Source organism: Balaenoptera musculus, chromosome 7 (genome assembly GCF_009873245.2).
Source record: "Balaenoptera musculus isolate JJ_BM4_2016_0621 chromosome 7, mBalMus1.pri.v3, whole genome shotgun sequence".
In the NCBI taxonomy this organism is placed as follows: domain Eukaryota; kingdom Metazoa; phylum Chordata; class Mammalia; order Artiodactyla; family Balaenopteridae; genus Balaenoptera; species Balaenoptera musculus.
In genome coordinates, this window is record NC_045791.1 from 11,912,138 (window position 1) to 11,940,123 (window position 27,986).

The 27,986-nt window shown below is 37.3% G+C and overlaps 1 protein-coding gene across 6 annotated transcripts in view; it reads left to right on the forward strand.

Moving 5' to 3' along the window:
• Positions 1-27,986, forward strand: part of C7H2orf76 (chromosome 7 C2orf76 homolog) — a 77,892-nt gene that overhangs the window by 27,155 nt on the left and 22,751 nt on the right. For 5 of the 6 annotated variants that reach the window (XM_036858425.1, XM_036858428.1, XM_036858426.1 and 2 more), the window contains exons 2-4: positions 1,091-1,159; positions 4,040-4,184; positions 23,798-23,848. In XM_036858425.1, coding sequence (XP_036714320.1) covers positions 4,052-4,184; positions 23,798-23,848 — 184 coding nt within the window. In that variant the 5' untranslated portion in view covers positions 1,091-1,159; positions 4,040-4,051. The remainder of the gene's footprint in view (positions 1-1,090; positions 1,160-4,039; positions 4,185-23,797; positions 23,849-27,986) is intronic. The other variant, XM_036858429.1, reaches the window with a different exon arrangement.

Below are 27,986 nucleotides of genomic sequence, written 5' to 3' on the forward strand. Positions count from 1 at the left end.
AAGTTAATTTAAAAGGCAGATTATAAAGAGCTTGCACTGTATGTTCCTAATTTAAAAACTTTTGTATATATAAGTCAAAGTATGTAGACTTTGGATTCTAAATCAAACAAGCTAACTGTAAAAAAGACATTTTGGAGACAGAAAATCAAACATGGACTAAGTATTAGATGAAATTGAGTATTTGCTATTAGTGTTGTTAGGTATGATAATGACATTTTAGTTTTTTTTTTAAGTGTTCAGTGTTAGAGACACATACTGAAGTGTTATAGGGTGAAATTATATGAAATCTGGAATTTGCTGCACAATACTCAAAAATAAAGGAATTAGATAACAACAACAAAAAATAACAAATAGTATAGTAGCTAATAATGGAATTATCAAAAGATTTAATTTAATAATGGAATTATCAAAAGATTTAATTTAGAGGGAAAATATTATTTTTAGTTCCTTAAAAACCACTTGTTTAATTATAAACAGTATACTAATTATAATTGCAAATTATTTTATGCATTAAAACAGCTGAACCTTTGCTTTTCATGCAAAACATGCTGTATATTCTCTCAAGCTTCGTAAAATATTTGTGTAAGCATTCTATGATTCAGAGAGACTTTCTAGGCCAAATTGGTGTGGCTTATTTGTGTATATTATGAAGTATTCCAGACACACTAAAAGGCTTAAAGAATAGTAATTTATACTATTCCTATACCTAACATCCTACTTAAGATATAAAATGCAGCCAGTATAACTGAAACGACGGTTTTACTTCTCCCTAATTGCATAATCCTTTCTTTGCCTCAGAAAGAACAATTAATCATCTCCTTTTAAACATAATAAAAGCTACGCTTTTGAACTTTATGTAAATGGTAGTGTAGTCTGATGCTTTTGCGGCTTGATTTTTTTCCATTCACCTTACTGTTTCTGAGATTTCATCTGTGTTGATGTGCATAGTTCAGGTTCATTCATTTTCGCTGCTTGAACTAATTTCACTGTATGAAAATGTCATAATTATCTATCCTCCTGCTGATGGACATTTAGTCGTTTCCAGTTTTTGCGATTAACAAATGATGTTACTATTAATGTTCTTTTACAGTTCTCCTTGTGCCATGTGTGAGAGAGTCCCCAGGACACCTACCTATGAATGAAATTGCTGGATTGAAAGGTATGTGAATCTTCAGCTTTACTAAATATTGCCAAATTGTCTCCAAAAGTAGAACCTGTTTGGATGCCAGCCTTAACTGGTTCTGCACCCTTGTCAACACTAGGTATTGTCAGACTTCTTCGTGTGTCAGTTTGATGAGTAATATATCTCATGGTTATTTTGAATTTCACTGATTACTGGTGAGGTTGGACATCTTTTTTTATGTTATTAGTATTACAGGTTTTTTTCCTTCTGGAATTTTATTCTTAATATAGCAGGTTCTTATTAGTTATCTATTTTATACATATTAGTGTATATATGTCAGTCCCAATCTCCCAGTTCATCCCACCACCACCACCCACCGCCCCCGTCCCCTGCTCCCTGCTTTCCCCTCATTACAGGTATTTTTTTAGTACTTGCATATTATGGCTGTAAGTTGTATGCAAAGTTGAAAGCATGAAGTAGTTGCTACTAGTTAGAAATATACCATAATTTTATTTTTAAAACACTGGCAACGGGGCTTCCCTGGTGGCGCAGTGGTTGAGAATCTGCCTGCCAATGCAGGGGACACGGGTTCGAGCCCTGGTTTGGGAAGATCCCACATGCCGCAGAGCAACTAGGCCCGTGAGCCACAACTACTGAGCCTGCGCGTCTGGAGCCTGTGCTCCACAACAAGAGAGGCCGCGACAGTGAGAGGCCCGCGCACCGCGATGAAGAGTGGCCCCCGCTCGCCGCAGCTAGAGAAAGCCCTCGCACAGAAACGAAGACCCAACACACCCAAAAATAAATAAATAAATAAATAAATTCATTAAAAAAAAAAACATTGGCAACTTTGCAGAGTTTTTGGAGGAAATAGTTTGGGATGATTTTTCGAACAGTGCATTAGAGAGAGCATTGGATTTGGAATTAAATTGGTGCTTGAATCCTGGCCTCATTTTTTATCAGCTATATGACCTTGGGCAATTAGTGCAATCTCTCTGAGTCTTTCCTCATCCTTACATGAATATAATACCTCCTGGTTTGATGATAGAATTAAATCTGTAACAGTTTTTGCCTGGTCATCAAAGAAACACGTGGTCTTGTGTTATCCTGATGGCAGATTATGTGTTTTTCTGTTGACTAATTCTGGACGCTTTTCATCGAATACTGCTTTCATTTGGTCTAATTGGGAGCAGTACTTGTTGGAATTAAGCGTTTGGTTTTCCAGAAGGAGCTCATAATAGAGGACTCCCTTCCAATCCCACCATATACACAACATCACCTTCTTTGGATGAAGACCGGCCTTTGGTGTGGTCAGTGGTGGTTTATTTTGCCTGCCCCACGATCTCTTCCGTTCCACATTATTGTACAGTATCCATTTTTTCATCACCTGTCACAATTTGTTTTAAAAACGGAACGTTTTCATCATGTTTAAGTAGAGAATCGCATACGGGAATATGGTCAAGAAGGTTTTTTTTACTTAACTTATGTGGAACCCAAACATCAAAGCAATGAACATAACCAAGATGGTGCAAATGATTTTCAAGGCTTGATTTGGATATTTTGAGTATGTTGGCTATCTCCCGCGTGGTATAATGTTGATTCTTCTCAATTAATGTCTTGGTTTGATTGCTCCCAACTTCAGCTGGTCTACCCGACCATGGAGCATCATCCAGCGAGAAATCTCCAGCACGAAACTCCGCGGACCACTTTTGACATGGTTATGACACTTATGACACTTCAGTCAGTCAAAGCACCTTCTCCATACACTGCACAAATCTCTTTTTGCATTTTGGTTTCGTTTTTACCTTTCCTGAAATAATAAAGCATAATATGCCAAAAATGTTGCTTTCTTTTTTCCATCTTCAATATTAAAATGGCTACACAAAAACTCACCAATTTTGATAAGTCTCTTTTTAAATGCACTCTGATATGACAGCTGTCACAATACAGTCTAATATAATTGTTTTGAATGAAGTTAAAGACAACCAAGTGCTACTAAAGCCATCTTACAGAAAAAACCGAAAGAACCTTTTGGCCAACCCAGTACATAGTTTTAGGATGAAACAAACATATTCAAATTAAATAATAGTGTGGAAGATGGATGATACCGTGGCACATGATTAAATCCTGCCTGAAATCTGGCAGCATTTGTGAAATTAAAATGCAGCCTGGGGCTTCCCTGGTGGCGCAGTGGTTAAGAATCCACCTGCCAATGCAGGGGACACGGGTTCGAGCCCTGGTCCAGGAAGATCCCACATGCCGCGGAGGAACTAAGCCTGTGCACCACAACTACTGAGCCTGCGCTCTAGAGCCCGCGAGCCACAACTGCTGAGCCCGCATGCCACAACTACTGAAGTCCGTGTGCCTAGAGCCTGTGCTACGCAACAAGAGAAGCCACCACAGTGAGAAGCCTGCGCACCGCAGCAAAGAGTAGCTCCTGCTCACCACAACTAGAGAAAGCCGGCGCACAGCAACGAAGACCCAACGCAGCCAAAACAAAAAGAACAAAACAAAACAAAATGCAGCCTGATAGTTGACGCTAATGTAAGTGTACTTCATCTCAGGGCCAAATGAGGAGATCGCTGGTGTACCAAACCAGAGCGGTCACATGTTTAGTGCAACCCCACTTCTCCCCATACATGCACACCCACACCCTTGAGTCAGTTGTGTTCATCTTCTGTGCCCTGTCAGTTTTCTACCAGTCAGAACATCCGTGACTGTGATAAAGCTGTCCAGGATCGCAGTGGGTAGGTGGGAGTGACCTTGGGACCCTTTGGTTGCCCCGGAATCTGGCCTGGGTGTGGGGGCTGTGTTGTTAACTGTGCAGTGTGGGAGAGATGGGCTGGGTGCCCAAGAGCTGATGGAGGAAGTGCAGCCTTGTAGATAATTATGAGTTGATGTTATTGTCCCTTGCCACAGGCATTTCTTCACATGGCTTCCGAAGATGTGACCGTTACGGTTCGCCTCATTCGTTCATTTGAGCATCGCAATTTCAGACCTGTAGTATATCATGGAGTTCAGTTGGACCAACCTGTAAAGGAATTTATAGTCTTTCTAAAGCAAGGTATGAGACATCTCAGCCACTTTGTTTTATTAGTGTTTTGAAAAAAATTGTTGACTATTAGAGTGGTAGTAATCTTTAAAAAACACTTGGAAAGGTATTAACCTGTGTTCTAAGCCAGGTGTGAGGCTGGCTCCTGCTCTGGGCCTTGGCATCAGCGGCAGTGTTTCCCTGAGGCTTATTTAGCAACATGTTTGCCCTCATCAGAGATTGTCACTATCATGTTTGGCTTCTCCCTTTTTTTTTGTTTTTAATTAAAAAAAAAAAATTAAGGTCTGTGTTTGCTTGTAACAAATGGGTTTACGTATTTGGAGGCCGATTAGTAAGAGAACGTAGTGTTACCCGGCTGAGCACAAGAGGGCCTTCTGGGGAGTGTGACAGGAAGGTGGCAGGCCTCTGTACAGCCAGGAGGTCACGATAGCTGCTGGTCATTGTGGGCACAGAAGTGACAGCCAGCCTCACTGGTGCTACTGTATCATTTCAAGCTTAACATGCAGCAGGCATGAATTTAGTCTTCATTTTGATTGGTGGGTTTCTAACCTCTGTTTTTAATTACTGAAGTGTTCCAATCATCAACATTTGATGAAACATCTAGAATAAGCTTTTATTATTATCTTATGGTATAATGTACAGATCTTAGTGTACTGTTCTATGAGTTTCGACAGATGCAGTACTTTATATCCAACTTAATTTTTTTAAACTGACATAATTTCAGACACAGAAAAGTTGCAGAAACTGCTGGATGCTCTTCACAGATTCCCTAAATGTCAACATTTTGTTACATTTGTTTTTCTCTCTCCTCCTCCTCCCCCCTTCCTCTCTTACTCTCCCGCTTCATTTTTTTCTCTGAACCTTTTAGAAGTATGTTGCAGACATGATTCCCTTTTACCTCTAAATATTTCAGTGTGTATTTTCTAAAAACAAGGAATTCACTTAAGTAAACCTAGTACAATGATGAAAATCAGGAACTTAACGTTGAAACAATGCTATTATCTAATTTACAGACCTTATTGAGATTAATTAATTAATTAATTCCTTTAATCTGAGTTAATTTCTTTATCCTGGAGTCTTTTATTGTATTTCATCACATTGGCAATTTTGAATAGTACAGCCCAGTTATTTTGTAGAATGCCTCCCTCAGGTGGGTTTTTCCAGTGTTTTCTCATTATTAGATTTAGGTTATGCTTTTGGCAGAGAAATCATTGAAACAATGCTGACTTCTCAGTGCATTTACACTGGGACGCACATGCTGTCGACTGCCCCCATTACTGGCAATGGTGACTTTAATCAGTTGGTTAAGGTGATATCTGCCAGGTTTCTCCACTGTAAATTTTTATTATAATTGAAAAGTAACTTGTAGGGGTATATTCTGAGACTATGTGAATGTCCTGTTGCTTCTCAAACTTTCATCCACTAGTTCAGCATCCTTTGATGATTCTTGCCTGAATCAGTTATTATGATGATGATTGGCAAATGGTGATTTTTCTTATTCCATCATTCCTTTTAGATACATTAGTTGCTTTTCTACAGTAAGGAAGAGCTTTTTACCCTACCCCCCCCATTCTCACCCCCCGCCCCATTTATTTCATCTTTTGTTTATATCACTGTGGACTCAAGGATTCTTACTTTATTCAAAGGATTATAATTCTTTACTATTATTATTTTATTTTGATGCTCTACTCATCCCCATTTTGGCCGGTGGTAGCCCCTTCAGTCTGGGTCCATGTCTCTTTAACATGTCCCCAGTCCTTCTTTGAGCGCTTCCTTACTTTCTGGTCTAAGATGTCCCGGACATGTCCTGTTCTTTCTCTGCCCCAGCCCTGGGATCAGCCATTTCTCAGAGGATCTCTGATTTGGTTACTGGAGAGTGCTATTGGGAGACCAAGGTCTTGGTTTATGTGTGTGCAGTGTAAGTGTGTGTAGCTAACTTTAAAAAATGCAGTTAATTCTTGACATTTTACTTCCTGATTGACTTTGTAAAATTTCTAAACTCTTCTCCCTTACTTTTTTTTTTGGTCTAATTTTGAGTGGTTTCACTGCTCGGTATTACTTGCTTAAGAAGAAAGTGAGATATATAAACCCATAGGGAAAACAGACTAGTCAGTCTGCTTGTTACGGAGAGATTGAGAGTTGGTACTGAGATATTGCCAATTAAAGAGGGTCCTGCTTTTGAAAAGATATCGCCAAAAGCATATTCAGGTTTTGAAATAAAAACAAATCCCTACATTTTTTATTTTAAAATCTTTGTGTGTGTTATGGGTTACAGTGTTTCTTACTGTTAATACAGTGAGTGCTGTGGTGTTCTTGGTACAGTGCAGAATAGGTTCTCTGAAGTGCTTGAGAATAAGATGTAATCTTCAAGCTGCTCCAGTGCCAGGGGAAGATGTATTCTCCCTGGGGTCACTGTGTCCTTTCCTTCCCAAGTACCATAGAATGCTCCCCATTAGAGCAGTGGTGTGGATCACAGCTAGACGCTCAGCCTAGCCTACTCACATCTTTCACCTGTGCTACTAATAGTATATCCACTACTTGTTTCTGTTGTGCATGTGGGAAATGTGTTCCACTGATTAAAAGGTAAACTTTGGGGTTCAGACCTTTTTGACTTGTGTGCTCTGTGCCTGTCTTTGTCATCTGATTTGAGGTACTGTGGAACTCTGCAAAGCTGGTGAATTTATGCTTTATGAATTGTGTACATAACAAAGACCAAATAGCTTATTACTGAGAAATTTTTGAACTAATAATAATAATAGCAAGCATTACTTTGTATCAGATACTGTGCTAAGAACTTTAAGTAGGTTATCTCATTTCATCCTCACAGCATCCTTCTAAATTAGGAACTGTTGTTATCTCCATTTTACAGATGAAGAAACTAAGGAACAGAGAGAGAAGTTAAGAAACTTGCCTGAGATTGCGTGGCTAATACAAGGCAAAGCTACAGTCCAGCCCAGGCTGTTCAGCTGTGCATCATGCACTCCTAAACACTACACTAAGTTGCCTCTTTATTTTTGTCTACCGCCTTGCTTGCTTAAGAGGATCCCTGAAGTAAATGGATTCACTCAGTGTCAAAAGAGTCTTTGAATTTAGTTCATCTTGCTCTAGTGTTTTTTTAAATTGAAATATAGTTGATTTACAGTGTTTCAGGTGTACAGCAAAGTGATTCAGTTATATATATACATATTCTTTTTCAGGTTCTTTTCCACTATAAGTTATTACAAGATATTGAATATAGTTCCCTGTGCTATACAGTAGGTCCTTGTTTACGTATTTTATATATAGTAGTGTGTATCTGTTAATCCCAAATTACCAATTTATCCTCCCCACCCCTTACCCTTTGGTAACCATAAGTTTGTTTTCTATGTCTGTGAGTCTATTTCTGTTTTGTAAATAAGTTCATTTGTATCATTACTTTAGATTCCACAAATAAGTGATATCATATGATATTTGTCTTTATCTGACTTACTTCACTTAGTATGATAATCTCTAGGTCCATCCGTGTTGCTGCAAATGGCATTATTTCACTCTTTTTTATGGCTGAGTATATATATATGTATATGGATTCCATTATATATGTGTACCACATCTTCTTTATCCATTCATCTGTCAATGGACATTTAGGTTGTTTCCATGTCTTCGCTATTGTAAATAGTGCTGAAATGAACATTGGGGTGCAAATATCTTTTCAAATTAAGAGTTTTCATCTTTTTCAGATATATGCCCAAGAGTGGGAATGCTGGATCATAGGGTAACTCTAGTTTTAGTTCTTTAAGGGACTTCCATACTGTTCTCCATAGTGGCTGCACCAAGTTACATTCCTACCAACAGTGTAGGAGGGTTTCCTTTTCTTTACACCCTCTCCAGCATTTATTATTTGTAGACTTTTTGATGATGGCCATTCTGACTGGTCTGAGGTCTGGTCTGACTGGTCTGACCTCATTATAGTTTTGATTTGCATTTCTCTAACAATTAGTGATGTTGAGCATCATTTCATGTGCCTGTTGGCCTTGCTGTAATGTTTTGAACACTTAAAGCTGGAAGGATGTTTGACATTGTGGCATAGAGAATCTTGCACACAGACGGAAATGTTCATTGTGGTGAATGACCTTTTGGGGTTATTTTAGATGCCTTCTTGCCTTTCTAGCTGTTTTTTTCTTATCATAGTCACTTTTCGCCATCCATAGCTTAACCTTGTCTCTTCCCATAAGTGTCTGTTTTTCTCCCTTAGCCAAGAAACTTTGGTTAAATTTGATCCATTCTGCATTGAGAATCATTGTACTACTACACCATGCCATTAAAATCTAAAGCTGTATAAATATAGTACATAAGTATAGTAAATATAAACTAACACTTACAAATAAGTATAAATATATCAATAATAAATACTCAAGATTATATTTATATGTAAGCATATAAATATAATAAAATAAACAAATCTGTTATTAACATATCTGATGTTAATCAGATATTCTGAACATAGAGGTACCATATATTACCTTATATAGATGACACATTTTCTAGATTCAGAATAAATAAACCAATTATCTAGATAATATGACATTTTAATTAGTCATTGATTTGGAAGCATTTTAATACTTTGTAATACTTTAGATCTTGATTCTGAATGTAAAATTATTTCATCTATTAAATAGAGGAAAGCTGTGGAGATTTTATCCAACCTTCCAATTCAGAACTCATTCTTCATACCCCGTTACTCCTGGTGATATGTTACTTTGTAGAGCAGTCTATTCTATTGGGTGACTACTAGAATAGTTAGAAAGCTTTTCTTTATCTTTTTAATTTTTATATATTTGTTTATATCTAATTCTCCCCTCCACGGTTTCCCCTATTTTAACATCTTACATTAGTATGCTGCATTTGTTGCAATTAATGAACCAATATTGATGCATTATTAATTACAGTCCATAGTTTATTCAGGTTTCCTTAGTTTTTACTGAGGTCCATTTTCTGCTCCAGGATCCCATCCAGGATACCACATTACATTTAGTTGTCACGTCTCCCTAGGCTCTGTGAACTGTGACAATTTCTCAGATTTTCCCAGTTTGATGACTTTGACAGTTTGGGGGAGTACTGGTCAGGCCTATCATAACATGCCCCTCTGTTGGAATGTTCCTGATGCTTTTCTCATGATTAGACTGGGGTTATGGGTTTTTGAGAGGAAAATCACAAAGATAAAGTGTCACTTTCATCACATCATATCAAGGGCACCTACTTTGTACATGATTTATGACGGTTGATGTTGACCTTGATCGCTTGGCTGAAGTAATGTAGGTTTCCCCACTGTAAGGTTGTCTCCCTGTTCATAATGTACTCTTTGGAAGGAAGTCACTATGCACAGTGCGCAGTTAAGGAATGGGGAGTTAATTTATTTGGAATTCTTTTGCATGGGAGAGTTTATTTATTTTGTTACTCAAATTATTCTAGATTTGGTCATTGGAAACTCTTTCAGTTGGCTTCTATGCCCCTTTGACATATGCCGTCTGTGTGTAGTTCTGGTACTTTAAGATGTTCCAGGCTCACTTTGTATATCCGGAGCCAGTCCTAGCGTCAGCCATTTCTCTAGGAGCCCTGGTTGTTTTATTGGAGAATGGTATTAGAAGCCAAGATCTGACTGCTAGGTATGCTCTTCACCCCTGGGGTTTCATTTCTTCTAGGCTCTCTTAACTGACAGAGCAAAGAAATATATGAACCTGTATACTTATACATATGTGTAAATATTTTCATGTTTACCATCTGAATCTGTATGTTAAACATGAATTCTTACTGATGTTTCCAACTCTAATCCATTATCACGTGGCTCATTCCGGCCTTCTCCCCTTGCTTATCTGTACGTCCCCAATCCAACAGTGAGGAGCCTGGTTCCCAACATCTGCCATCCTTTTACTTACTTGTTTAATTCCAGTATGCAGGTATAGCTGTATCAGAGTTGTTAATTGGTACTCTCTGGGAAACAACGTATTATTAACTAGAGTACAGTGCTTTTGTGCAGTTCCTTTTGCCTTAGTCTTACAAAAATCTGTTCATTGCCAAAGTTATTTAGATCAGCGCCATTTTTTCACCCTCTTCAGTAAGATTATTTCATCTATTTGCAATACAGCTGTATTCTCTTGTCACCCTCTGCATTCTTTCCTGGGATCCCCTGTCCTCCTAAATGTTTTTTTGTTTTTTGCTTTGCATACATTAAGGTTCACTCTTTGTGCTGTTAAGTTCTATGGGTTTTGACAAATGAATTATCATACAGAATAGTTTAACTGCCTTAAAAATCCCTCAGGCTTCACCCATTCATCCTCTCTGCAAGCCCCTGGCATCCACTGATGTTTTTACTGTCTCTAGTTTCGCTTTTTCCAGGATATCATGTACTTGGAATCATACAGTATGTAGCCTTTTCAGACTGGCTTCTTTCCCTTAGGAACATGCATTTAAGGCTCTTTGGAGTCTTTTCATGACGAGTCACATCTTCTTAATCTCCTTCATCTGGAGCAGCCTCAACCTTCATTTATCTGTCATCGCATTGATTTTTTTAAAGGAAAATCCAGGTCTCTGTTTTATAGAATGCCCCACAATTTGGATTTGTCTGATTGTTTTCTCATGATTAGATTCAGGTTAAACATTTTTGGCAGGATTACCATGTAGCTTGCGGATCTACAAACCACGACCTGTGGGGTCAATCTGACCTGCCACCTGTTTTTTTAAAATTTATTTATTTATTCATTTTTGCCGTGTTGGGTCTTCCTTTCTGTGCGAGGGCTTTCTCTAGTTGCGGCGAGCGGGGGCCACTCTTCATCGCGGCGCGCGGGCCTCTCACTATCGCGGCCTCTCTTGTTGCGGAGCACAGGCTCCAGACGTGCAGGCTCAGTAGTTGTGGCTCACGGGCCCAGTTGCTCCGTGGCATGTGGGATCTTCCCAGACCAGGGCTCGAACCCGTGTCCCCTGCATTGGCAGGCAGATTCTCAACCACTGCGCCACCAGGGAAGCCCTGCCACCTGTTTTTATAAACAAAGTTTATTGAAACACAACCACACCCATTTGTCTACATGTTATATGTACTGCTTTTGTGTTTCAGTGGCACTTACACAGTTGTGACAGACTGTATGGCTCACAAAAACCTAAAATATTTATTACTGGTCTTTACAGAAATAGTTTGCTGATCCCTGATGTTGGTGATTCCTCCTAGTTGCATCACATCAGGAAGCACTTGGTATTGCTTTGTCCCATTATTGGCGGTATTTATTTACTTATTTAACTTACTGGATTACCAGTTTTTTATAAAAGGATAAAACTCAGGAATGGCCAGGTGGAAAATATGCATAGGACAAAGCATGGGGAAAGGGTGTGGAGCTTCCGTGCCCTCTCAGAGTGCGCCATTCTCCCTGGTATCTCCATGTGTTCACCGACCTGGAAGCTCTGGTGATACGTATTTAGGTCATTTGGTTAAGGTGCTGTCTACCAGATTTCTCTGTTGTAAAGGTATCTTTATAACTAATAAGTAGTGTGTGGAGCGATAAACATTGAGGCGATATGCATGTGTTGTTTCCAGTAGTTTTAGTGTCTATGGATGATCCTTACCTGAGTCACTGGTGGTTGCAGAAATTGGGATTTTTTTCTAACTCTGTGACTCCTTCTGCATTTATTATCTGGCATTCTTCTGTAAAGAAGCACTCCCTTGGTGCCCCTCCTATTTAGAAAGGAACAGGATAATTTTGTAGTAGCAAAGTCATAGCACATTATCACCTTATCACAAAGGGGCCATTCCTTCAATACAGTGTTGAGGTGATGGTCTCTTGTTTGTACTAGAAAATGTATTGTAGATTCTTTAGTTTAAATACTTAACTCTATAAATTTGAAACACAAAATAATACTCTATCTTCTGTGGCTATGACAACAGAATGAATATATAACAACGAAGAAGATATGCTAACTTAAGGATAGTTAGTGCTTACCTCTGGGAAGGGAGGTTAATGGGACTACAGAAAGAGAAAAGGTTTCAACTGTATCCATAATGTTTTATTTAACAAAAAAATAGTAAAGATCTGAAGCAGTTATGACAATATGTTAACATTTGTTAAATTTGGTTGATAGGTTAAATGAACTTTTGTTCTATTCTCCATACTTTTTAATGTTTAGATTATTTCATGATTAAAGTAAAAAGCATCTTGATATAGCTTAACTTCGAAGTCTTACTATAATATCTGATAGAACCCTTCATCAGGGTAGAATGTTGGCACAGTGTTCTGATTAATGTTATGTCTTTGGTATTCTTGCCTGTACAGATTAGTCATTGATTTAGTCAGTTTCTTTTTTCCCCTTAGGTGTTTGTGCTTTCCTAAAAATCTTTAAATGTAGATCCAGCATCTAATAAAAAATTACAAATTATACCACTTCTATTTTTAGAGCCTTTACTATGAGGTAAAGAATTATTTTGTTGTCCATTGGTACTTTAATAATTTTCCAGACTTTATTGATTTTTATATTGAAACATGTGTTTTAACATCTCAGACTCCTTTGTAGCATCCTAATTGCCAGCAGTATATTTATTATGTTGCCTTATTTTTCTCATAATTAATTCTTCTGTGGATGCCTTTTATGGGGACCTGAATGAATGAGTAAAATTACTGGTTACCTTCTTGTGAACTTTCCAATAATGAAATACTAAGTGGGTTTTTGCAGAATTCTGCAATCCTGAACTCTTCTGTAAAAGTTCATTAGATTCCAAAGTTAAGTTCAAAGGTGGGAAAACATAAAATGAAAGGAAAACTTAGTACAAAGTAGGAAATAATTTTCAGAATATAATAGATATGTTACAGGCTTTTGCTTTCAGCCAAGGTGGAGTAACAGGGACTGAACTTATTCTTTCAATTGAAACAACTGAAAAACTGTGCAAAATACATGAAACAATGATGTTCAGATATTGGACATCAGAGAGCAGAAACAAACAAGGTGGCCCCTATGATTGTGCCATGTTACTGCGGGAGAGAGCATGTAGGCCACAGAGCAGAGTGGGGGAATCCAGGCAGAGGCTGGAGAATTCCATGAGTTTATGAGTCACAGCTGGCATCCTGGAGTGGAGTCTGGAGAGTTCACAGGGCAAAGTACTCGAATGGAGCGAGCTGTACAAAGAGAGAGCTCTAAAGATTTGCAGAGCCTGAATCTTCAGTTGAATACAATCAGCATGTGTGTGTAAGGAAGCCAGGTAGAGAAACGCCTGACAGTAGCAGAAGGCAGAATACTCAGAGCTCATGCAGGGCTGGGAACAGTTTGTAGTTACACCAGTCAGGATGGAAAACCTTGTAATTAATAGGTTATTGAGTAGAGTATCTAGAAGGGTATTGCTGCAATAGTAGGGCAAAATTAACCCTTGGCTAAATTCTGCTCTGCTCTTACCTAACAAAGCTCAAAAGTAAGACTCAAAAGGATGTTTCCAAGTAATTTCACTGTGTTCCAGAACAAAGCTCAGGATGTTTATAGGAATACAAGTATATCCAGTACTCAACAAGATAAAACCCACAATGTCCTGCATCAAATCAGAACTTACCAATAATGCAAAGAAACAAGAAAATCAGAACTTACCAATAATGCAAAGAAACAAGAAAATATAAATCATAAGAGAGAAATCTCAAGAAATCTAAATCATAGGAGAGAAATCAATCAATTGAAACCAAACAGGAAATGCTGTGGATGGTAGAATTAGTAGACAATGACAATTAAAACAGTTATTGTGACTATATTGCAAATGTTCAAGAAAGTAGAGGAAAGATTGAGCATGTGACAGATGGAAGATACGAAAAAAAAAAAAGAAAAGACCCAGATTGTCCAGATTGAACTGTAGATGAAAAATACCATGTCTGAGATGTATATGCACTGATTAGGGTTAACATGTAGATCAGATGGGCGGAAGAAAAGGTAAGTAAACTTGAAAACATAGCAACAAAAACTATCTAAAATAAAGCACAAAGAGATAAAAGACTGAGAGAAAAATAAATAGAGCAGTAGAGGGGTATGGGGTAACTTCCAGTAGCCAAATATACATGTAATTGGAGGCCATGAGGAGAGGAGTTGGGACAGGGGAGGGAAGACCTATTTGAAGAAATAATGATTGAAATTTTACAAGTGTGATGAAAGCTATAAGCCCACATATCCAAGTAGTTCAACAGATCCCAAGGAAAAGAAACATGAAGAAAGCAGTACCATGGCATAGCATAATCAAATTGCTTACATCTGGTAATAAAGGTAAAACATTAAAAACAGCCAGAGTAAAAAGGACACATTACATAAAAGGAATAAAGATGAAAACAACAACAGCCTTCTCATCAGAATCAATGCATGCCAGGAGACAGTGGAGCATCATCTTTAAAGTATTGAAGGAAAAAAAGTCAACCTAGGATTCTGTTCCCGTTTTTCAGAAATGAAGGCTTGTCAGACATACAGAAGCAGAAAGAGTCTATCACCAGGAGATTGAACTATAAGAAATGCTAAAGGATCTTCTTCCAACTGAAGGAAAATAATACCAGATGGAAATCTGGATGCACACAAAGAAGTAGTACTAAAAAATCGTAAATGAAGGTAAACAGAAAATGCTTTTTTTCCTTATTTTAAAAATATTTTTTAAAAGATATTTGACTGGGGCTTCCCTGGTGGCGCAGTGGTTGAGAATCTGCCTGCCAATGCAGGGGACACGGGTTCGAGCCCTGGTCTGGGAAGATCCCACATGCCACGGAGCAACTGGGTCCGTGAGCCACAATTACTGAGCCTGCGCGTCTGGAGCCTGTGCTCCGCAACAAGAGAGGCCGTGATGGTGAGAGGCCCGCGCACCGCGATGAAGAGTGGTCCCCACTTGCCGCAACTAGAGAAAGCCCTCGCACACAAACGAAGACTCAACACAGTCATAAATAAATAAATAAATAAAAGAACGTGAATTTCTTTAAAAAAAAAAAAAACAAACCTGCATTTAAAAAAAAAAAAGATATTTGACTATTTAAAGAAAAACAATAATGTGCTGTGGGGTTTATGGAAAATATATGGCAGCAATAGCACAAAGGCCAACAGGGGAGAAATGGAAACATGAGGATATAAGATTCTTTTACTATATATGAAGTGTTACAGTATCTCTTGGAGGTAGACTGATAAGTTAAAGATGTTTACTAAAAACCTTAAAGCAAATACACACACACACACGAATTAAAGAATTACAGCTAATAAACCAACAAAAGGGGGATAGAGTAGAATCATAAAAAACTGTCAAATAGTCAATTTAAAAGAAGGTAAAAGAAGCAACAAGCATATATTGTACAGCACAGAGAAATATAGGCATTATTTTATAATAACTTTAAATGGAGTATAATCTATAAAAATATTGAATCACTATGTTGTACACCTGAAACTAATATAATATTGCAAATCAACTATACTTCAAAAAAGAAAAAAGAAAAGGGAGATGATAGTTCTGTTCTCTTCTAATCTATCATAGAAACAGTTTGGAGATTCCTCAAAAAACTAAAACTAGAACAACCATATCATCCAGCAGTTCCACTCCTGGGCATTTTCCCAAAGTAGATGAAAACGCTAATTCAGAAAGATACATGCACCTCAGTGCTCATTGCAGCATTATTTACAAAAGCCTAGACGTAGAAGCAACCCAAGTGCCTATCATCTGCCTTTTCTTAAAAATGTAGTTCTGTTCATACAACTTAATTTAAAATTATTCTTGGTTGCTTCATATTGTGTCTATGATCTCTTAAATCCTTAGGTTTTGTTTTTTTATCCTGATTGCTACTGTTAAGCCATGTCTCCCAAATGAAATTTCGGGAGGTAGTTGGGTTTTGGACTTAGGCAAAGGACATTCTCTCCCTCTCCCAGTTACACTGTCTTTCTCTCCCCTCTTAACTGATTTCTCCTTGGTCTCTCTCCTGTGCTCCAGACTCAATTTCGCCTGCTAAACTAAGAACTTCTCTTGTCTTTCTAGTTGGTACCTACAACATCACATTTTGTAATGATTGCTCACCAGCTGTCCATGTGCTCATTTAGATAGAGCTCCTGACCAATATGCTGGAGGAGAAAGTAATAGATGTCAGTTCTAGGACAGAGCTTCTAAGATCTGGTGTCTGATCCTCCTGCTTTCCCCTACCCAAGAGACCATGGATGCCTTGTCTTTCAGAAGGTGCAGAAGTTTTGAACACTGTTTATGTGGTTAAATTTCTCATCATTTAAATAGTTTTATGTGACTATAGTCAAATACATTAAAATGCTTTATATTGAAAAAATAAAGGAAAGTAGAAGAGGAAATAAAGAATAGATGGACAAATGAAAAACAAATAGCAAAATGGTAGGTTTAAACCCAACTATATCAATAATCACATTAATTGTAAGTGGTTTAAACACCCCAACTAAAATTCAAACATATAACAGGAAGTCTCAATTACACGTTGCTTGCAAAAAATGTATTTTCTTGTATATGAAGATAAAGATCAGTTAAAGGTAAAAGTTATACTATGCTAATACTAATCTAAAGAAAGCTGGAGTGACTGTTAATATCAGATAAAGTAGACTTCAGAATAAAGAATATAGCAGGGATAAAGGCTCTCAATTTATTATGATAAGGCATCAATTAGTCAAGAGAACATAATGATCCTAAATGTTTATGCACCTAACAACAGAGCCTCAAAATACATGAAGTCAAAACTAGTAGAACTACGAGGAAAATTAGGTGAAGCTGCAATTATTGTGAGAGATTTCAGCACCCCTCTCAGTAATTGATGGAACAAGTAGAAAATTAGTAAGGATATAGAAAACTTGAACACTATCAACCTAAATTGACCAAATTGATATTTTAAAAACACTCTACCCAACAATAGCAGAATATACATTCCTTTCAAGTGCTCAGAGAACATTTACTGAGAGATCATATTCTGAGCCATAAAAACAAATCTTGTTAAATTTGAAAGGATTTGAGTCATGCAATGTTGTTTTCTTTTCTTTTTTTTTTTTTTCTGGGTTTATGTTTTAACATGCATGCTTCTGATGTAACTTTTTTTTTTAAATAATGGATTTATTGAGATGTAATTCACATATGATAAAATTCACATGTTTGAAGTGTACAATTTAGTGGTTTATAGTACATTCACAAAGATGTGCGATCATTACCACTGTCTAATTCCAGAACATTTTAATCGTGCCAAAAAGAAACAAACTCTACAGAGTTTGAAAGAATAATACAGGAATATTTTGAACAACTTTGTGCCATACACAAAGGTACGTGGAAAAATTCCTTGAAAGACTCAACCCAAACTACCAAATCTCACTAAACAGGAACAAACAACCTGAATAATTCTGTATTTTAAAATGAACAGTAACTAAAATACATTTTCACAAAGAAAACTCCAGTCCCAGATGGCTTCACTGGTAAATTCTACCGTACATTTAAGGAAGAAATAATCTCAATCCTACAGAAACTCTTCCAGAAAATAAAAGAAAAGGAATTATTATTATTATCTCATTCTCTGAGGCCATCCTTATCCTGATACCAAAATCAGAGAAAGCAATTAGAAGGAAAAAAAAAAAAAGCTGCCAACCAATAACTTTCATGCATAAAGATGTAAAAATTCTTAATAAAATTTTAGCAAATCAAATCCAACAATATTTAAAAAGGAATAATACATTATGCCCATGTGGGGTTTATATTAGGAATGCAAGGATGGTTTACCATTCAAAAATCAGTCAGTGTAACTCATCATATTATAGATTAAGAAAGGAAACCCATGTAATTATTTCAATAGATGAAGACAAAATGCTGCATCCACTTCTGTTAGAAACTTTCAGTAAAGTAGGAATAGAAGGGAACTTTCTCTGCCTGATTAAGGATATTTATGAAAAACTGACACCCTACATCATACTTAATGGTGAAAAGCTGAGGGCTTTTCTCCTAATATAAGGAACCAGGCATGGTGTTTTTTAGAAATCACTTCTATTCAACACTGTGTTGGAGGTTCTAGCCAGTTAAGTAAGACAAGAAAGAGAAATAAATGGCATCCAAGTTAGAAAGAAAGAAATTGTCATTATTCACTGGTGACATGATTATCTATGTAAAATATCCTATGGAGTCTATAAAAACAGTACTGGAACTAGTAAGTTGAGCTTATTAGCAAGGTTGAAGGATATAAATCAATATACAAAAATTAATTGTGTTACTAGCAATATATAGTTGGAAACTGAAAAAGAATAATAGCATCAAAAAATATGAAATACTTAGTATATATTTGATAGAGCTGTAAGAACTTTACACTGGAAACTCCAAAACATCACTTAGAGAAATTTAAAAAGACCTAAGTAAATGGAGAGATAGACTGTGTTCATGGATCAGAAAACTCGATATGGCTAAGACACCATGACTCCTCAAAATAATGTGTGGATTCCAATGCCAATGAAAATCTCAACAGACTTTCTTTTTCCCTTCAGGTAATGTCAAACTTATCCTAAAGTTTATAAACAAGTTATTCTAACTTGTTCAGAAATTATAAGGAAAGTAAAAAAGACCCATAATATATAAATAAATAAATATATAAATAAGTCACAAAAAGTTGGAAGACTTAACACTATCTGGTTTCATGACTTATTACTGTAATGCTATATAAGGCAGGATAGTGCGTGTGGTATTGATATATAGATGACATATATATCAATGAAAAATAGTCCAGAAATAGTCCTACACATATATGTTTAATTGGTTTTTGACCAAGGCATTTTGGGGGGAAGAGGTCATCTTTCTAAAAAGGTTTTGGAACATTTGGATATCCATATGCAAATAAATGAACTCAACTCTTACCTCCTACCATACACAAAAACAATTTTTGTTCAAGACCTGAATTTGAAAGCTGAAACCATAAAACTTCTGAAAGAAAACATAAGAGAAGATCTTAGGGGCTGATTTTGGTAAAATTTCTTAATACAGCACAATAAGCAAAAAATAAAAAAACTTAGGCTTCATCAAAATTAAAAAGTTTTGCTTTTTAAAATACACTTAAGAAAATGAAGAGGCAAACCACAGACTTGGAAGGACTTTGTAAAACATATAAACAAGGGATTTGTATCTAGAATAATAATAACTAGAAAAGAAACCAAGCTGTTACCACTCAGTAATAAGACATACAACCCAATTAAAAATGGGCAAAATAGGGCTTCCCTGGTGGCGCAGTGGTTCAGAATCTGCCTGCCAATGCAGGGGACACGGGTTGGAGCCCTGGTCTGGGAAGATCCCACATGCCGCGGAGCAACAGGGCCCGTGAGCCACAACTGCTGAGCCTGCGCGTCTGGAGCCTGTGCTCCGCAACAAGAGAGGCCGTGACAGTGAGAGGCCCGCGCACCGCGATGAAGAGTGGCCCCCGCTTGCCGCAACTGGAGAAACCCCTTGCACAGAAACGAAGACCCAACACAGCCAAAAATAAATAAATAAATAAAAATAAAGGAATTCCTTTAAAAAAAAATGGGCAAAATATTTGAACACGCACTTCATCAAAGAAAATGTATGGATGACAAATAAACACATTCAGTGATACTCATCATCACTGGCCTTTAGTGAAATGCAAATTAAAACCATAGTGAGAGCATAACACACCCACTAACATGACTAAAATCAAAAAATTGTAGAAATTAAAAGCTAGTTTTCAGCTAGGATGTGGAAGAACTGGAGCTCCTTATATGTTGCTAGCGGGAATGTTAAAAAGATACCACTTTGGAAGATGATTTGGCAAAGTCTTAACAAGTTAAACATACACCTACCATACAATCCAGCCAATTCCACTTGTAGGTGAAATGAAAATGTCTGTGCACGTATGAATACTCATAGCCTTATTCGTAGTGGTGCAAAATGGGAAACACCCTTTTTCATAAGGAAGCGTTTGTTCTTTTTCTCCTCCTCTTAAAGCATTTTTATATGTAAAGCATTTTTCTCACCATAATGTGTTTAACGTCTAATCTTTTCTTTTGCCACCGCGGAAGATACCAGCTTTATCCTACCCTTCTTAGTGCAGCAGATGGGAGTTGGGAGGGCTGGATTCTAGTCCTGGTTCTTAATGCTTTGTGCTGACCACCTGCCTTCTTGAGACCTCAGGGTTCTTACCTGCTGATTAAAGGGATTAAACGATACATATTCACTCATGTATATTTTTGAGCACCTGCCATGTGCCAGGCACTCTTTTAGGTACTGGCAACATGATGAAGAAAATAGGCTGTAGTACCTGCCCTCACTGGAACCAGTATTCATTAACCTATAATGTGCCAGGCACTGTCGTAGGTTTTGGGAAGACAGGCCACTGTGTTGTAATCTCCAGGAATTTATGAATTAGTAGGAAAGAGAGACCAAACTAAGTAAACAGACAAAAGTATAATCGTAAAAAATGTTGTGAAGGGAGGAATATGAGAGGAGACCCCTGTGTTAGTAGGGCTGTCAGGGGAGGCCTCTTGGTGGAGGTGACAGTTGAGCTGAGATCTAAAGAGAGAAAGAGAAAAGGGGCTCCCGTTCGCCTCTGTCATCGTCTCTCCTCTCAGAAGTCTAGACCGAGCGTAAGGCAGTGACTTGGTGTTTTGACTGTCGACATCTCTGAATGAAAATAGTTTCGTTGAGCTCTCTGTTCTGCACCTCAACCCTTTCTTCAGGGGTTTTCACTGTCTAGTTCAGGGAATATAAATGGCAATAAGTTAAACATTTAATTCTCCTTTCCGATGTTTAGTCAATACTTCTTTGGCCCAGAATTCATAAGTAAGTGAGAAACAAAAGATAAAATGAAGGTCTGTGCTCTGCTAAGCCTAAGACAGACGTTTCAGATGGGGGTCAGGCAGGCAAATTTGGACTTCAGACAGGTTTCCTTTGGCCTACAGTATTTTCAAAGTCAGAAAAATTCACCTGACCCCCCAGACTTTAGCGTTTCCATTTAAAACTTTAGGCAACAGATTAGAATGTATGGGCTGCAGCCCCCTTTAATGGGATGCTTGCTCATACCTCACAGCCCCCTCCTGTTTGCCGGGCCTCATTTACTCCTGTCATCTGGTTGGCCTCCTGTGATTTTGTTTGTCAAAGAATCATCTCAACAGGTTTTTGTTTTGTGTTTAAACATGCCTGGGACTGGCCTGCTGTGAGTCTGATCTACTGGTGCAGGGGGCTGGGTGATTCTAACGTTGGCTGGTGAGACCATAGCCCTGGCTGTGAACGTACTGGGTTGGCCAAAAAGTGCCTTCGGTTTTTAAGTTAAAAATAAAAGACACATTTTTCAGTAACACCGAGAACTTTATTGAACAACGTATTCACCATTTTGTTCCACTACCTTCTTCCATTTTTCAGGCAACTTCATGATTCCATCTTCCCAAAACTTTTTACCTTTTTGAGCAAAGAACTGTTCCTGGTGCCTTTTACAGTCTTCCAGGGAATTGACATTTTTTCCATTAAGTGAATTTTGTAAAGACCGAAATATACGGAAATCCGAAGGTGCAATGTCTGGGTGAATACGGCGGATGAATCAGAACTTCCCAGCCGAGCTGTAACAGTTTTTGCCTGGTCATCAAAGAAAAAATATGCAGTCTTGCGTTATCCTGACGGAAGATTATGCATTTTCTGTTGACTAATTCTGGATGCTTTTCATCGAGTGCTGCTTTCAGTTGGTCTAGTTGGGAGCAGTACTTGTTGGAATTAATCGTTTGGTTTTCTGGAAGGAGTTCTTAATAGAGGACTCCCTTCTAATCCCACCATATATGCAACATCACCTTCTGTGGATGAAGACCGGCCTTTGGTGTGGTTGGTGGTGGTTCATTTCACTTGCCCCACGATCTCTTCCGTTCCACGTTATTGTACAGTATCCACTTTTCATCGCCCGTCACAATTTGTTTTAAAAACAGAACATTTTCATTACGTTTAAGTAGAGAATCGCATGTGGAAATACGGTCAGGAAGGTTTTTTTCACTTAACTTATGTGGAACCCAAACATCAAAGCAATGAACAAAACCAAGCTGGTGCAAATGATTTTCAGCGCTTGATTTGGATATTTTGAGTATGTCGCCTCTCTCCTGTGTGGTATGACGTTGACTGTTCTCAGTTAATGTCTCTATTTGATCGCTATCAACCTCAGCTGGTCTACCCGACCGTGGAGCATCGTCCAGCGAGAAATCTCCAGCACGAAACTCCGCAAACCACTTTTGACACGTTCGATCAGTCACAGCAGCTTCTCCGGACACTGCACAAATCTTTTTTTTGCTTTTCAGTTGCATTTTTACCTTTCTTGAAATAGTAAAGCATAATATGCTGAAAATGTTGCTTTTTTTCTTCCATCTTCAATATTAAAATGGTTACACAAAAATTCACCAATTTTGATAAGTTTTTAAAAAAATGCACTCTGATATGACAGCTGTCACAATACAATCTAACATAATTGTTTTGAATGAAGTTAAAGGCAACTAAGTGCTACTAGAGCCATCTTACCTTTTGGCCAACTCAGTACCTTTTTACAGGATTCACAGGGAGCATGTGCTCTCAAGAGTGGGGGCTTGTCTTGGTAACTTCTTATTTACCCTGTATCTGGAATACTTGGTAGTAGGTAGTTTAAATGCATATAACATAAATGAATAAATTATATTTTAATTTTGGTATGTATTTGACCTTTAAAAGGTAACTGTACTTAAACAGTTTTCCTAATTCAGATGTGTGGGAGTTTTTAGAGTTTTCTTTGATAACACATTCCTGTAGTTTTAAGATCAAAATGTAAAAAGGAATCCAGTGAGAAGCCTCCTTGCCACTTCTGTTCTCTATCTGACCAGTGCATCACGCTCCCTCCCATGAAAATATAAGCGTGTGCAAACGTATATTCGTATTTTCCCCCCCTTTTACTTCAAAGGTGGCTTACTAAAAATAAGGCTCTGCCTTATGCCTCCTTTACTCTTGACATATCTTGAAGATCTTAACATATTAGCAGAGAGCTTCTTCCTCATCCTTTTTTTTTTTTTACAGTTGAAAAATATGTTTAATGGTTTGGGCATATTATAGTTTATTTAGCAAGTACCCCCACTGAAAGATATTTGGATTTTTCCAGGCATTTACTATTGCAAACAGTGCTACAGTTAGTACCTTTGTATGTATGTCGTTTCATACACACACGCACAAGAGTGTGCAAAGTATATCTCTATGGTAAATTCTCCAAGTGGAATTGCTAGGTCAAAAGGTATATGCATATGTAATTTTGATATATGTTACTTAATTGCCCTCTGTAGGGGTTGTAGTTTAATTATTATTTAAAACTAATTCTAGTATTTGGGACACTGTTTAAAAATTTTGTTTACTCTGTTTTTCTGTTTTCTTTGCTGAGTTAGAGTTGTTACATGGTAGGTTATCTGAAATTTGGTAAGAGTATTAAGATCGTTCTAGATCATTGGTTTCCACTACTAACTTAACCCCCCCAAGGGGTTTCTCAGATTCATGTGCTAAATGAACATCAACTATATAATAATGTCTCCCACATACATACTGTATATTTCAAATGTATAAGATGCTATTGTATAATAAAATGCTAATTCACTTAATACTATGTCTATTTGAATATTTTATAATAAAAATAATCTTTCTTTTACAGATATCCCTTTGAGGACCAGCCTGCCACCACCATTCAGAAATTATAAATATGGTAACCAATTTTTCTTATTCTTTTAAGATATATATTAATATAATTTCACATTAGTTTTATATTGATGTGAATTTAAATTTGGTTTTCAAAAATGAATTTACTGTCTGTATATAAAAACCACTATGGAAGTTATTTAGAAATATAGGAATTCTAGTATATCATTAAATTGTAATTGTGTAGGGAAGTGTATGAATTGTATATTCCTCCTATTTGTGAGGAATAGCATGTTTGGCAAACTGTTTAAAATGAATTTCTTTGTCAGGTAATCAGAAAAGAAGAAATGATTAAAGACTAGGAATTATAAGAAGAGATTTAACATTTTAGAGGCCAGTAACTTGAGCATGTTACATAGTAATTTTATATGTTGCAATTATTGATTTTAAAATGTAGTAATAAGGCAAGAAGCTGGGTTTCATTATTCATTATAAGATGCGTACAGTTATTAACCTTCAGCGTAGTGACACTCACCAAACTTTGAATTTGAGACTTCAATTGAGAATTACAATGCCACCTAATAATATTTCTGTTTAATTGGTGCAGACATTTTTAAAGCATAAATTTTTTATTACCCTAGATCATTTTGGATGGTTTTTAATTCGCTGCCATTTGGTAGAGCAACTTGTGACCTAAAATACTTTGAAATCACAATCTTCACCGTGTGTATGCATTTTAATATCCAGAGACTAATTGTGAGGTCACAAGGGGTAGTCAAGCAGAAGTTAAGGCACTGAGTGGAAAGTACTTTGATTTACTTGGACTAAAGAATTTACGTACTAAATATTGAATAAGAGAAAGGAATAAAAAGCTTGATTAACTAAATATGAAACTTCTCCAGTTTCGTCTTTCATGGCTTTCAAAGTATCATGCCTTGAATTATAACCTTAAACTTGAATCAGCCTGCAGATGCCACTTAAAGTTCGCATAGCTACATATAGTTTCCCTTTTGCCTGGTGTGGGTGTATTCAAACTTGGTGTTCCATGTAAGTATTTTAAAAGACCAGTGTTAGGATCATGAAATCATCAAAATATCTGACTGTTAATCATTCACGGTGGTAAATAATATATTCCTGTCAATTCTCCCTTTATGTATGTAGTATTTGTTTTTGTGTTGTTTTTACGTGCTCCTATATTGGGTGCTATATGTTTTTTTAAAATTAATTAATTAATTAATTAATTTGGCTGCATTGGCTCTTTGTTGTGGTGCGCCGGCTTCTCTCTCGTTGTGGCGCATGGGCTCAGTAGTTGGGGTGCAGGCTGTGGAGCACACGGGCTTAGTTGACCTGCAGCATGTGGGATCTTAGTTCCCCGACCAGGGATCGAACCCGCGTCCCTTGCATTGGAAGGCAGATTCTTAACCACTGGACCACCAGGGAAGTCCCGGGTGCATATATGTTAATGAGTGTAATCCTCCTCTTGTATTGAGCCTTTTATCATTATATAGTGTCCTTTCTTTCTTTATGGCCTTTGTCATAAAGTCTATTTTGTCTGATATAAGTATTTCCACCCCTGCTTTCTTGTCCTTTTCATTTGCCTGAAATAGCTTTAAAAAATTTTTTTTGTTTTTGTTTTGTTTATTTTTTAATTGAAGTATAGTTGATTTACAAGGTTATGTTAATTTCTGCTGTGCAGCAAAGTGATTCAGTTATACATATATATACATTCTTTTTTATATTCTTTTCCATTATGGTTTATCCCAGTACGTTGTGCTGTATAGTAGGACCTTGTTGCCCATCCATTCTGTACATAATAGTTTGCATCTGCTAATCCCAAAACTCCCAGTCCATCCCTCCCCCACACTCCTCCCCCTTGGCAACCACAAGTCTGTTCTCTATGTCTGTGAGTCTGTTTCTGCTTTGTAGATAGGGTTCGTTTGTGTCAAATTTTAGATTCAACATATAAGTGATATCATATGGTATTTGTCTTTCTCTTTCTGACTTACTTAGTGTGATACTCTCTAGTTGCATCCATGTTGCTGCAAATGGCATTGTTTCGTTCTTTTTTATGGCTGAGTAGTATCCCATTGTATACATGTACCACGTCTTCTTTATCCATTCCTCTGTCAGTAGACATTTAGGTTGTTTCCATGTCTTGGCTATTGTGAATAGTGCTGCTATGAACATAGGGGTACATGTATCTTTTTGAATTATAGTTTTGTCCGGATATATGCCCAGGAGTGGGATTGTTGGATCATATGGTAGTTCTATTTTTCGTTTTTTGAGGAACCTCCATACTGTTTTCCATAGTGGCTGCACCAACTTACATTCCCACCAACAGTGTAGGAGGGTTCCCCTTTCTCCACACCCTCTCCAGCATTTTTATTTATAGACTTTTTAATGATGACACCATTCTGACCAGTGTGAGGTCTGGTAGCTACATACAAGCTACATTACAAACATAGTCCTTGCTAGCTTAGATGATTTCACAAGAAAGGGACATTAATACAAACACTCCATTAAAAACCACTGTGAGGTTGGTACTAGTTGTAGTTTTGATTTACATTTCTCTAATAATTAGTGATGTTGAGCCCTCTTTTCATGTGCCTATTGGCCATCTGTAGTCTTCTTGGGAAAGAAACGTCTATCTTAGGCGCATTCTGCCCATTTTTTGATTAGGTTGGTTGTTTCTTTGATATTGAGTTGTATGAGCTGTTTATATAGTTCAGATATTAACCCCTTGTTGGTCACATCATTTGCAAATATGTTCTGCATTTCCGTAGGTTGTCTTTTCATTTTGTTGAAGGTTTCCTTTGTTGTGCAAAAGCTTGTAAGTTGAATTAGGTCCCATTTGTTTATTTATTTATATTGCCTATTGCCTTGGGAGACTGACCTAAGAAAACATTGGTATGATTTATGTCAGAGAATGTTTTCTTCTAGAGTTTTATGGTGTATTGTCTTATGTTTAACTCTTTAAGCCATTTTGAGTTATTTTTGTACATGGTGTGAGGGTGTGTTCTAACTTCTTGAGGGTGTGTTCTAACTTCATTGATTTACATGCAGCTATCCAACTTTCCCAGTGCCACTTGCTGAAGAGACTTTTTCCCATTTTGTATTCTTGCCTACTTTGTCAATGATTAATTGACTGTAGGTGTGTGGGTTTATTTCTTGGCTCTCTATTCTGTTCCATTGAAACATATGTCTGTTTTTGTACCAGTATCACACTGTTTTGATTACTGTAGCTTTGTAGTATTGTCTGAAGTCTAGAAGGGTTATGCCTCCTGCTTTGTTCCTTTTCCTCAGGATTGCTTTGGCAATTCTGGGTCTTTTATGGTTCCATGCATGAAATATCTTTTTCCATCGCCTCACTTTCAATCTATGTGTGTCCTTCACCCTAAAGTGGGTCTCTTGTAGGCAGCATATTGTAGGCTCTCGTTTTATTATCCAATCTTTCACTCTGTGTCATTTGATTGGAGCATTTAGTCCATTGACATTTAAGGTAATTATTGATAGATAGGTATTTATTGCCATTTTAAACGTTGCTTTCCAGTTGATTTTGTATTTCTTCCTTGTTCTTTTTGTTTTTCCATGGTAGTGGATAATGTACCTCTCATATTATTCTACCTTATTAACATTCTCTTGTCCTATTATTTCTATACTACTCAGATGAATTGACAGGAAAATGAATAACATTTATCTGTGAAGAAATTAGAGAACACCATGGCTTTGATAGATTTCAAGTGACTGTCTGCATTTGGCTCTTTAACAGTCTGCCACTTTGTGTTTGACAAGAAAGGCTGAAGTGTTACTTTCTCACCTGTCCTTGTCCTGCAGTATTGCTTACACTCTCTATGGGGTTGAACACACTGGGTGTTGGGAGTGAAAGGGCACAGGCTCAAATTTCATTTTTGTTAGTTGCCATTTCTGTGCCCTTGGACAAAGGTCCAGTTCTCTCTGCCAGGCCACCAAGAGTCTGAGATTTCTCAGAGCCCTTCCTCCCATTTTAATTGGCATCTACATCTATTACTGATTTACCCTGGCCAGACAGTGTTTTCATAAAGCACGGGAGATGTTGTTTATTTTAATCCTATCGTTTAGGCATGGTGCATGTGTGCCAGTAAATGTTGGTTGTTGTGCAGTGTGGGGCTGCTAATCCTGTTTGTTTCTAAGGCTGTGTAGAGAGTAGATTAAACATGCACGTGTGA